The 12,243-nt window shown below is 34.2% G+C and overlaps 2 protein-coding genes across 2 annotated transcripts in view; one reads left to right on the plus strand and one right to left on the minus strand.

The window, feature by feature from the left end:
* Positions 1–12,243, minus strand: part of pax1b (paired box 1b) — a 98,069-nt gene that overhangs the window by 47,891 nt on the left and 37,935 nt on the right. The window lies entirely within an intron of this gene.
* The window catches only part of gfus.3 (GDP-L-fucose synthase, tandem duplicate 3), a 34,212-nt gene continuing 24,253 nt past the window's right edge, over positions 2,285–12,243 (plus strand). The window contains 2 exon segments of the mRNA NM_001077284.2: positions 2,285–2,377; positions 7,609–7,751. Of these exon segments, the coding sequence (NP_001070752.2) occupies positions 2,306–2,377; positions 7,609–7,751 (215 nt within the window). The 5' untranslated portion in view covers positions 2,285–2,305.

The raw sequence follows: 12,243 nt of genomic DNA on the forward strand, positions 1-12,243 counted from the left end.
ACGCTTGCCCCACCTTCCATCTTCTCAGATGGCCTGCACTCACATCGCATTCGGGAAACGATGTGAAGAAGAAGTGCTCTCGCTCAGCACATTGGAGATATCTTTTCATTATATCATTTTAGTCGTTTGATATGCAGTGATACGCATTGGAATATTTCACCGATCAGATCAACAACGTTTGACAGTCATAAGTCATCATAAAAGTCCTCTTGCTGCAGGAATTAGGAGGTTTGCTGAAGGTGCAGCTGTCGTGCAGAGAGGGGTTTGCGTCCTTTATAATCGACGACAGTTTGCGTTCATTGAACAGTAAGAATGATTAATAAATCCATATGAAACAGCCCCTTAAAGTCACATCTTGTCTTCAGTTTCGGGCTCAGGCGGCACCAAGCGCATGGCACCAAAGCCCAAGTAAACTGGTCTAATGTCGACAAACTGGGACTGAGGCGTCTTCTTTTGTAATTGTACTGACATGCTGCTGTGGTGATAAAGACAGTAAAATCGCTGTAATTTATTACAAACATGCACTGTTTTAAAAACATTTTAAAGTTGTAAAACTGATTCCTGATCACATTTGATGATGACTGATGATCACAGAGAGCTGAACAGATCTTTTAGTCCCTGTTGGTTCGTGCACGTCCTGTCTTGTTGATATGATTATACGTGTTACTATGGCACAATGTGGTCGGCCTTAAAATGAAAGGGATTTGGAACTTATATTAAAGTCAGGAAACTTAAAAAAGAGACTTATTGTGTTTCTATCACTCCAATATGACTGTGGACACACTATAACAACATGCAGTTCGGTCAAACAGCTTACAAAAGAGGATTTTCATCACAGGTGCCCTTAAATAAATGTTAGTGTCTGTTGTAGTCATAGCAGAGCTAATCATTTTTGGACTAGAGAAAGAAAGAACTAGAACTTTAATTTCTTATTTGCTTTTATTTTCATTGAACATTTTTAAACAATATCCAAATAAAGCATTTCAATACAAGTGATCGTGTTATGAGAATAGAAAAATTAAAACCAGCTAAAATCAAGACCTTGAGCACAATCCTAATATCTTAGTTTTAAGGATCTCAAGCGAAACATTAAAAAAAATTTATCAATGAATGTTTTTAAATCATGGGGGATAAATAAGCTTGCGAACTGTAGTAAATAAAATGTACCTGTCATGTAAAATCTACTGTAGTGCTAAACTTACTGAATTTTTTCCAAAATATTTGTAAAACTGCAAACAGCCTTGATATTACAGTATAATGACCCCAAAATTTAAACAAGTAATTTACATACAGTTGAAGTCAGAATAATTTAACCTCCTGAATTATTAGCCCCCTAAGAGTAGCAGCAACTACTCTCATTATTAATGTCTGTTTAGCTGAGAGCAGATTTTTTTCAACACATTTTCAAACATGATAGTTTTAATAACTCTTTTCTAATAACTGATTTATTTTATCTGTGGAACGATGGCAGTAAATAATATTGAATAGATATTTTTCAAGACACTTCTATACAGCTTTAAGTGACATTTAAAGGCTTAACTAGATTAATTAGGTTAACTCTGCAGGTTAGGGGAATTAGGCTAGTTTTTTGTATAATGATGGTTTGTCGAACAAAAATTAGGTTAAAGGGGCTAATAATTTTGACCTTAAAATGGTGTATAAAAAATTAATAAATGCTTTTGTTCTAGTCAAAATAAAACAAATAAAACTTTCTCCAGAAGAAAAAATATTATCAGACACACTGTGAAAATTTCCTTGCTCTGTTAAACATAATTTGGGAAATTGTTAAAAAAGAAAAAAAATTCAAAGGGGGGCTAATAATTCTGAATTCAACTGTATATATTTATATGTGTGTGTCTGCGTGTATTCATGGGCTCTTAAAGAAAACTTAAAAGTCATGAAATGCTGCTGGAAAAAATTGTACTGCATGCACTTTATTACCTGAAACGCACTGCTGGCAGCATGCCACACTCAAACCAACAACAAAGAAAGGCTGGTTTATTGTTATAACTTTATTAATTGCTGCTATAAAGTCAGATTTTTGGCAACTTGAACCTGACTGCGAACAGACGAGCCTTTATTTAAGAGCTGAGGAAATCCACCGGTGAGCGGAGAGATTAACAAGGAACTCTTTATCTTCTATTATAATAACATAATGACATGCCCCACTCTGAAGAAGAGAAGAAAGCAGTGGCAGAATGCTGTGGGCAGTCTCTGTGATGCTCCTCAGTGTGTTGACACCCTTATTTCAGTACCTGCCATAGGAGATGGATAAATGCATACAAATAAGGTGGGACCATCTGCAATGCTAATAGATAAAGGTGATCTTCCGCTTCCGCAAAGTCCACGGACTGACGGAGAGCAATCTAGAGAGAAGGTACTGTAACACGATGGTTTCATTGAATATTTAGAAATTAAATGCGGTCAATCTGTTTATTTCATGGCAATTCACTTTTTTAGTTGTTGTTGAAGCCTCTGCTCACTCATTTTAAAGTAAAAAAAAATTGTAAAATTCATTCTGTATTAGATTTTTGTGTGTAAAACGATGACTTTAAATATATTTCATCCATCCACCCAAATTATTTATTAGGTAGGATGCTGGAAATCTGCCAATTTGAAAAAAATAATATTTAAAATAAAAAGAATATATAAATAAAATGATAAAAGAGGTCATGAATTACCAAAACTATCATTTTCGGCCAATCAAATACACTAAAAGTTTTATTTTTTACATCTTTATGTGAAATGTAAGACGTGTATCTTGTGTTCTCAAGTTAATTTGACTTGCTTAACCTTGGTAAACTCTGTATTACACCACAGAATGCAGTTTTATTCGAATATCTGCTTGTTTTATTTCATCCTTATTCACTTATTTCGTTTTTAATAGCTCCGCAAGTTCATATCTCAGTTTCAGTGAACTGGATGTAAAAATTGGCCATCGAAGTGAGTGTGTGAGTCGGTGCCAACACTATAGTTAGACAAGTTTCAGTTGCATCAGAAAAGGCAACATAATCTTTCTGCCGAAAACAGACTTTACAGGCATGAGGGATTAGCACCAGGAAATGCGATGGAATGAACAATGGTGCATGTAATATTTAACCGTTTAACGCTCTGTCGCTGTGTGGTAATTGTTTTAAAAAAATGTCAATTAAACTAATCATTGAATAGTCCTGATAAATATCGCCACAGTTGTGACGCTCATGCTAAAAAATATAGATATTAATTGATTCAAAACATTTTGTTGAAGTAAGAGGCAAAAAAGGTGAGGATACAAACACAGTTGAAAAACACACACATACAAAAAAGCAATGAAGGTATCAGGAAGCTTTAAAACCTTCACATATAATCTTATCCTTATTTCATTTCAGTTGTTCGAAGCACATCTATTTATTTAAATATTTTTAATTTTGCTATCATTTTACTTTAGCTGTAGTTTTAGTCTTGTAAACACATTTACATTACACATTTATAAACAAAAATACATCTTCAAAGTATAAAGGAAAAAGCCTGAAAATAAACATCAATAATACAGATGGAATCTTCTTAAATATGTCTAGTTTGGTTGTAAAGTTTAGTAGCGTGTTTGTATACTTTACTCCTAGTGTAGGAGTAGTTTGAACACAATTCAAAGACGCACCCGGCTGTAAAGCCAAAAGAAAGTAATGAACGTTGTTCATGCATGTAGTAGGGATGTATAGGTAAATTAAACTTCTGGATGCACCTGTTTATAGGTTATTAAACACTAATGTTGGGAGACGCATGAAGACAATGAGCCAATATGTGAATAAGAATTTCTGCCAATGTTTTCAGTCATTTGTGGGTTTTTAAAGAGCCCATATTACGGGTTTTTGAAATGACCTTCCATGTAGTGTGTAACACAGCTCCAAATTAAGTGAAATATCCAGCTATGGTTTAAATCTGAAAGTGCACCATGTTTAAAACTATTGATTCATGTATTAAAAAAAAGTCGACTTTTACGCCATGCCGACGTGACATTGATACAGAACTCAAGCCCCGTCCATTTATTGTATGCGCAGACCCGGGAAATTTTAAACCCTCGGCCCCGCCCACAAACACTGTAGAAAGAAAAAGAGAAAGACAAACACTGTAGCAGATCTTGGTTGAATCATGTCGCGAAGATGCTGCGCTCTAAAGTGTGAGAGAAAGTTAGTGTTATTTTTTCTCTTCCCGTCAATTTTCCGAGTGCTTCAGTAATCTACACGCTTACAAGGCATTCGCCAGTCGTTCGTTAAGGGAAGGATCAGAAAAGACTATTAATGTATGGGACTTTGCCAGAGCTTGACAAGAACTTCAGTACACAGTTTAAGGGTTTCTTCCTCCATTTCACAAGTGTAAGTAAGTGTGGTTAAAATGGCTGCCTCCATGTTTTCTCTAGCTTGCAAATTAAGTAATTAATTGTGTTAGAACTTAAACTGTCAGCTGTTCCTACACACGTGCAGTGGTCAAGTTTCAGAAAAGTTCAGCTTTTGGCAGTGTGGATTAATACTGAATATGTGTCATGGTTAAGAATAGAGCAATATGCTGCTGCTTACCTGCATTGCTTTAATGCACTCTTGCATTGGGCTCATAGTAAAGTATATGATCTTTTTTATATTATCTTTTTGTTTTCTTTTTTGGTGCCCATTGAATGTTTGACAAGCACAGCTTTAAACTCTACTTTTAAGAATGCTCTTAAAACAACAATCGTTACTATTAAAGCAGTACATTTTGAACATTTTTGCAATTTTTTGAACAGCTAAAAATGTTTTAAGAAATATATTAAAATGCATTTGTCTAATAAAGTAGTTCTTTACTTTAACCCTGTTATATGTTGTTTCTTCCACTCTTTGTAATGTAACTGATAATAAGTGACTTGGTATTTTAAAGTAAAAGAACTAAACATTTTCAGTTAAAATGAGCTTAAGATTTTATAAACAGAACTTTAATGGTAGAAATGACTTAAATTTGTAAACAGAAACTGCTTAAAATATTGTGTTGCACCAACCAATAAAGATTTTAAGGTAATATTGCTTTAAATTTAATTAGAAAATTGCTTAAAAAGTGGGATGCAAAAAAGTCTGCACTATATTCTTAAGTAAATCAAGCATATAATTATTTTTCAGTGTATACACTCTGCACTCTGACTTCCTTAAAAATGTTGATAAGCCGCACTGGGCATTTCTCTCTGTCCCACGCTGAACGCAGTCGACCAATTGCAACAGACTGGGTCATCGGACCAATCAGCGCAGATTAGCATCACACGAAGGTGGGGTTTGGGAACAAATAAATTGATAAGCAAATCATATGGGAGTCGTGTTGATTATTAGGTAAAAATAAATGCATATTATAAAACAATGAAAGTGTTTTTTTGACTTTGCATGCATATCAGCATGTTGTTGGAGACCACCCAAACCAAAATATGACCTTTTAAAATGCACAATAAGGGGCTTTTTAAAGTCTCACTGTTTGCTCCTTGACATCATTTTTTAGATTGAATTAGCTCATAAAAATATGTATTGTCTGTTTATTTTAGTATGATCACTACATAAATATTATTTAAGATTACTGATAAAATAGCGTTTTGCAAGTTAGTGATATCGTAAGAAATGTCATAATCGCAACACTCATCAACAACATTGCATATCTCCCCAGTATAGTGAGCCTCACCCTAGCTTAAACTATACTCATATTTAACCATTTAAAGTCTGCTGCTATTTTGGGATTTCCGCTTGGATTTTGCCTGCCTAAATTTAAAAGCTTCCCAAATCCACACGCAGAGGTGTAAATGCAAAAATTTGGTTTCATTTTAAAGAAAACCCTTTGAATATTCATAAAACACAATTGAAAGTGTTTAAAATATCTGTATATGCTGTCTGTGTTATAATAAACTCCTAAAAAAAGAGGCGCTTTTTGTATTTTTTTTTTATAAACTCAAATTTGAAAGTGTACCTTTGAAAGTGGTCTAGGGTGCTGTACTTAATTTTGGTGGTTCCTGCACATGTCTGTAATCATAGGAAAAAAGAAAAATGTCTCTACCATAATATATGTAAAAGTTATTGTATTCCAACTGATGAGAGGTGCTGTACAAGCCACAGGGATCGATCATTGTTTTCATATTTCACTATTCTTTTGTTTGATCAAACATAATTCACCGTGTTTGGACCACGTCAGACTAATAAAAGGATTACTTATGCACAGCACCTCAAAAACAGAGGAGAAATGGCCCTGAAGTGCACAGCATAAGGTAAGAGATGACAGCTGTCTGTGCTATCTGGGGCTGCTTATTGATCATAAATGTATTGTTTACACTTCTGCGCCATGGAAACACCACGATTCATTCAACAACTGTTTGATATGTGAATATAATTCCGTAAAAAGAATGCTAGAACCGTATGAACACCAGCAAGAGCTTTCATTTGAGCTATAACTTGTACATGTGTCGTATATGAACCGTATGAAAATGAACCAATGCGCAATAGAAATGCTTAACTGGCAAGTTATTGATGCGGTTCATGCATAGATGAGCATTTATGAAAATGAGTGGAGTTGTACGAATATGTAAGATTTTAAAAAGGAGGCATGGTACCCAACCTCGCCCCTAAACCCAACTGTCACTGGGTGATGAGCAAATCATAATAAATTGAGATTACTGTAGACAGATGAATAGTTCTTACCTACACTACCTGACAAAAGTGTTGTCGTCTATCCAAGTTTTAGGTAACAAAAATAATAGCTTGACTTCTAAATCATTTGGTATGAGAAGTGGCTTATATCAAAGGCAAAGGTCTCTTAGATTACACTTATTTTACCAAATTAAAATATAAATAAGCCTTGATTTTTAATGATTTAATTAGGACAGTAAGGTCTGACTTTGCTTAGACAAAAGTCTTGTCACTGAACAGAAATAATGTCCAGTATACAATATAAAGTCATGCTGCAGTGGAAACAGAATGAATAATGTGTCTGACTCCATCGTGAGCTTGGAGAACTGCATCCATACATCTCTGCAATCAAATCACTTATTAATAAAGTCATCTGGCAAAGAAAGCCTATTGCAGGACTCCCAGAGTTCATCAAGATCCTTTAGATTCATCTTCAATGCCATCTTACCCCAGACATGCAACATAATGTTCATGTCTGGTGACTGGGCTGGCCAATCCTGGAGCACCTTGACCTTCTTTTAATAACTTGTAATGTGGAGGCTGAAGTATAAGGAGCGCTGTCCTGCTGGAGAATTTGCCCTCTCCTGTGGTTTGTAATGTAATGGGCAGCACAAATGTCTTGATACCTCAGGCTGTTATTGTTGCCGTCCACTCTGCAGATCTCTCGCAAGACTGAATCTAATCCCAAACCATGATTTTTCCTTCACCAAACTTGACTGATTTCCATGAGAATCTTGAGTCCATGCGGGTTCCAATAAGTCCTCTGCAGTATTTGTGATGATTGGGATGCAGTTCAACAGATGATTCAGATTATGCCACTTTTTCAAATTATCAACTAGAAGTTGCTCTTACAACTGGGATCCACGACAAGACTTTTGTCAGGTAGCGTATTACACATTAACACCTGTAATGTTGATCAAACCTCTTTCCTCTCTCTCTCTGTCAGATGAACGGGACGGTCGAGCCAATGCGTGTGCTAGTGACGGGCGGCAGTGGGCTGGTGGGGCGAGCCATAGAGCGGGTGGTGAAAGAGGAGGGCAGAGAAGGAGAAGAATGGACATTCCTCTCATCCAAAGAAGCCAATCTTTTGTAAGAACTCCTAACAAAAAACACAAATCATTTGTCAGACAAATTACACAACAGAGTAATTAAAATGTCAAGCCATCACACCCATCGCATTAATATAATTATTTGCTCTTTAACCTTGAGCGCTACCTGATGAAGTGAACTGCAGATGATTGATGCTTTAATGTTTGTGTCCAGTTCAAATTAACTACGCTTTCATTATGTTGGCGGCTGTTTTTGCCCCATTGACTTCCATTATAATTTTATTTATAATTTTATTTATAAATTTTATTGTAAAGCCATGACAGCTTATAATCATGCATTATTGCTTGTTGGTGGCTTTCCCAGTATATATTTTTTTACAATTGATCATCAGTTGGCAGCGTTAAACCTTTAAATCTGCCTGTATAAAATGTCTCTGGCTCTTATATGGAGTTATATGGAGTAAAACAGCAGATTATAGTGGGTGCATAAATACACTTACTATGTTTCGGAGAGCTGAGGTGCTTATTTAGATTTTCTCATACATACCAAGATAAGTGCGCAAAGGTCTCAAGATTTTTTGCACTTCATCTGATGATCAACAGTAAAAATGTAAAATTTTACCTTTTCCCAGCAGGGAAAACCAGTAACAATCAAGAATACATAAAAAATATGAGATCATGTCTTTGCTATCTAAAAATCCATCAATCAATGGGGCAAAAACAGCCCCTAACATAGTGAAGAGGTAGTAAATTTGCACAGAGTGTAGAGTTGAATAATAAAAAAAAAAGATTTAAAAGCATTTTCCCAAAATATATGTCAAAACAACATTAGTCCCCCAAAATCATTCCATTTGCAGAAACAAGGAGAAAGTTGAGGCCAAAATATACTCATAATCATTCCAGAGTGGCTGAAAATATCTGAAACAGTACACAAGCGTTAATGTTAAACAATTGATCACTGACTAAAAATGCATTTCATGCCCGATTAAATGCTTTATTTGGTTCTTTGAACGTTTATTTGGTTCAACAGAGACACAAATAATTTGACATAGCCCCCAAAGATATTGAACATATTTTCTCTGCGACATCTTGACATAGAAAGTGTCAAAAAAGTTTGAACAACTTTTTTGATCCACTTCAAATGTTGACTACTGTATAAGTCATCCATGCAACCCCCACCATTATTATTATGAATATGGACATTTAGGTTGAAGTAAATGTGAACATATGAACACATATAAAATTATTTAAGCTAATATATATTTAACATATATGTACATATTTGCAATTTCATTGGATGAAAATTTTATATATATATATTGCATCAGTATATTTACTGTATTTATACTGTATATGTGTGTGTATGTATATATATATATATATATATATATATATATATATATATATATATATATATATATATATATAAAATTTTGCAATCTTTCAAAATATGTTTTGCATTAAAGCCACATATTTTACATATGTTTAATCTAAATATTAAGTATGAAATTCGCATACATTGTCAGTTATCAGATTTCTATGTGGGAACAGTCAGGATTATTTTTTTATTGGAACACATTTATTTCTTGGTGTTTACACTGGTTTTCAAAACAGCTTTTTGTGCCATAGCATCACCAATCTCAGCATTCTGTGCAACAGCAGCATCTTAGGCACATGCTCAGATCTAATAGGATGACCCTCCAAAAGCTTGCTTTGCCATGCAGTGATAAATCACACAGCACCAGAGCGATCTTCTGTTTGGTTTCAAGTGTGTTTTAGGGCCCTATCATACACCCGCCGCAATGTGGCGCAAGGCGTGACGCAATTGTTATTTGCTACTTTCAGCTCGGCACAAGAGTCGTTTTGAGGTGTTGTGCCACGCTGTTTAAATAGCAAATGCATTTGCGCTTATTTGTGCGCCCATAGGCGTTCTGGTCTAAAAAAGCAGGCGTGTTTTGGCACGTTGCTGTTTTGAGAAACTATAATAGTCTGTTCTTTAGACCAGAACAAAGCCGGTCTATTGTATAACGCAGAGTGCGCCTGGCTTACACACTGTTTATTACACACAAGATGTAGAGCAATATGCAAATATCTTTACATATGAAAAATATGATATATCTAGAGGATATAATATGGATATATATAGGATGTAAATATAAAGGATTAAAATATTACAAAACATATTATTTTCTAGCCTACATGAATTTAAAAACCACTGACTTCATACTTCCTTCATCTCGGGGGGCTTTTTCAATCCCTTTAATTTGCTTGTGTATAATGTTATCATTATTAGTAGTATTATTTATTATGTCCATATTTATATTTGTTTTATTAAAAACACGTCATTTAAATAGCAAATGTGTCATGGCGCGATGTAACTGGCTCTTAACGGGAATGGGAGATGAGACTCTGATTGGTTTATTCTTAAAACACACCTATAACTCATTAAGAAAATAAACTCAACCCTTTTAGACCATGCGCCACAGCGCAAAGCGGATTTTTCCGTCCTTAAATTAGCAAAAGTGGGTTCTGACACTGAATGCGTTTGCACCCTGAGCTCTGCGCTTTGTGCATGGACCGTCAAAATAGAGCCCTTAGTGTTAAACCATTGTTGCCAACTACAGTAACTACATTAGCGCCCACACCAATTTAATTTTAATTCCATTTCCAGTAACTCTCATAATACCAGAGTGATTATTTATAGTCCTTGGTGTTATTAGGCATTAATGACAGGGTTTCTTTCCAAAAATAATTACAACAAATGTTTTATGTAAAAAATAAAACTTAGTTCTGTGCATTGGGTCACTCATGTGGTTTTAACTTTCATACATTTATTTTTTTTTTTTTACTATTGAACCCAAAAGAAGATTTTTTGAAGACTTCCAAAGTAGAAGGAAATTGCTATGGAAGTCAATGGGTGCTATAACATTCTTCAAAATATCTTCTTTCGTGCTTAACAGAATAAAGAAACTCAAATAGGAACAAGTGATGGATGAATAAATGATGACAGAAATAATAGTTTTGGCTGAATCGCTCCTTTATACAAAAAATAAAATAAAAAATCATGAAATTTGAGTGCTTTGGCTGTATTTTGAAATAATACCCCTACACAAGATTCTTTCTACTCTCTTTCTGTCATTTAATGGGGAGTGAAAGTGCAATAATGGACCATTGTTACCAAGTATGGTAACAGAATAAAGGTCAACACCAATTTAATTTGAATCCATTTCCAGTAACTCACATAATACTAGAGTGATTGTTTATTGTCCTTAGTGTAATTGGGCATTAACAACAGGGTTCCTTCCTAGAAGGAAATATAAAGAAAGAAAAAAAAAAACATTTTATACATGCAAAACATAAAAACACTTGTGTGCATTGGGTCACTAAAGTTCAATGGCATATTTCACAAAAATAATTAAATAAATGAAAATGACATTTATTCACACTCATGTAGTTTTAACCTTCATACATTTCTTTTTTTTTTCTGTTGAACTCAAAAGAAGATATTTTGAAGACTTCCAATGTATGTAAAATTACTATGGAAGTCAATGGGTGCCAGTATTCTTCAAAATATCTTCTTTCGTGTTTAACATAAGAAAGAAACTCAAATAGGTTGTAAGTGATGTATAATGAATGATGACAGAAATCCCTTTAAGTACCAAAAAATAAAAAATAAAAACAATTCATGAAATTACAGTGCTTTCTCTCATAATACTAGAGTGATTGTTTATTGTTGTTGGTGTAATTGGGCATCAGCAACAGGGTTCCTTCCCAGAAGGAAATATAAAGAAAGAAAAAAACATTTTATACATGTAAAAAATAAAACATAGTTGTGTGCATTGGGTCACTGAAGTTCAATGGCATATTTCATCCAAAAATAGAAATTACATTTTCATTTATTCACACTCATATACTTTTAACCTTCGTCCATTGCTTTCTTCTGTTAAACACAAACGAAGATATTTTAAAGACTTCTAATGTTGGAAAACATTGCTATGGAAGGCAATGGGTGCCAGCATTCTTCAAAATATCTTTTTTTGTGTTTAGCAGAAAAACCTCAAATGGGAACAAGTGATGTACTGCAAGTATAAATGTTAACAGAAGTTTCGGTTTTGACTGAACCATTCCTTTTGGTACCAAAATAAAAAATAATAAAAAATAAATAAAAATCTCATAAGATTTGAATGCTTTGTGCTTTTAGTGCATCTTGCAATAGTACTCGAATGCTACTGCATTATTTTGTTGGTTTGTTTTAGAAGTTGGAAATTATCCAACCTCCACATGTTCAACTTACTTACTTCATTTTGGAGAATGTTATTAACCATAAACACTTACAGGGGATCCAGAAAGTGTTTATAGCGCTTCACTTTTTTTTTGCATTTTTTATGTTACAGCCTTATTCCAAAATGGATAGAATTTATTTATTTCCTCAACATTCTACACAAAATCCCCCATAATGACAATGTGAAAAAAGATTTGTTATTGTTGCAAATGTATAAAAAATAAAAATAAAAATCACATGTACATCAGTA

This window comes from Danio rerio, chromosome 20 (assembly GCF_052040795.2).
Source record: "Danio rerio strain M-AB ecotype USA chromosome 20, GRCz13ab, whole genome shotgun sequence".
Classification (NCBI taxonomy): domain Eukaryota; kingdom Metazoa; phylum Chordata; class Actinopteri; order Cypriniformes; family Danionidae; genus Danio; species Danio rerio.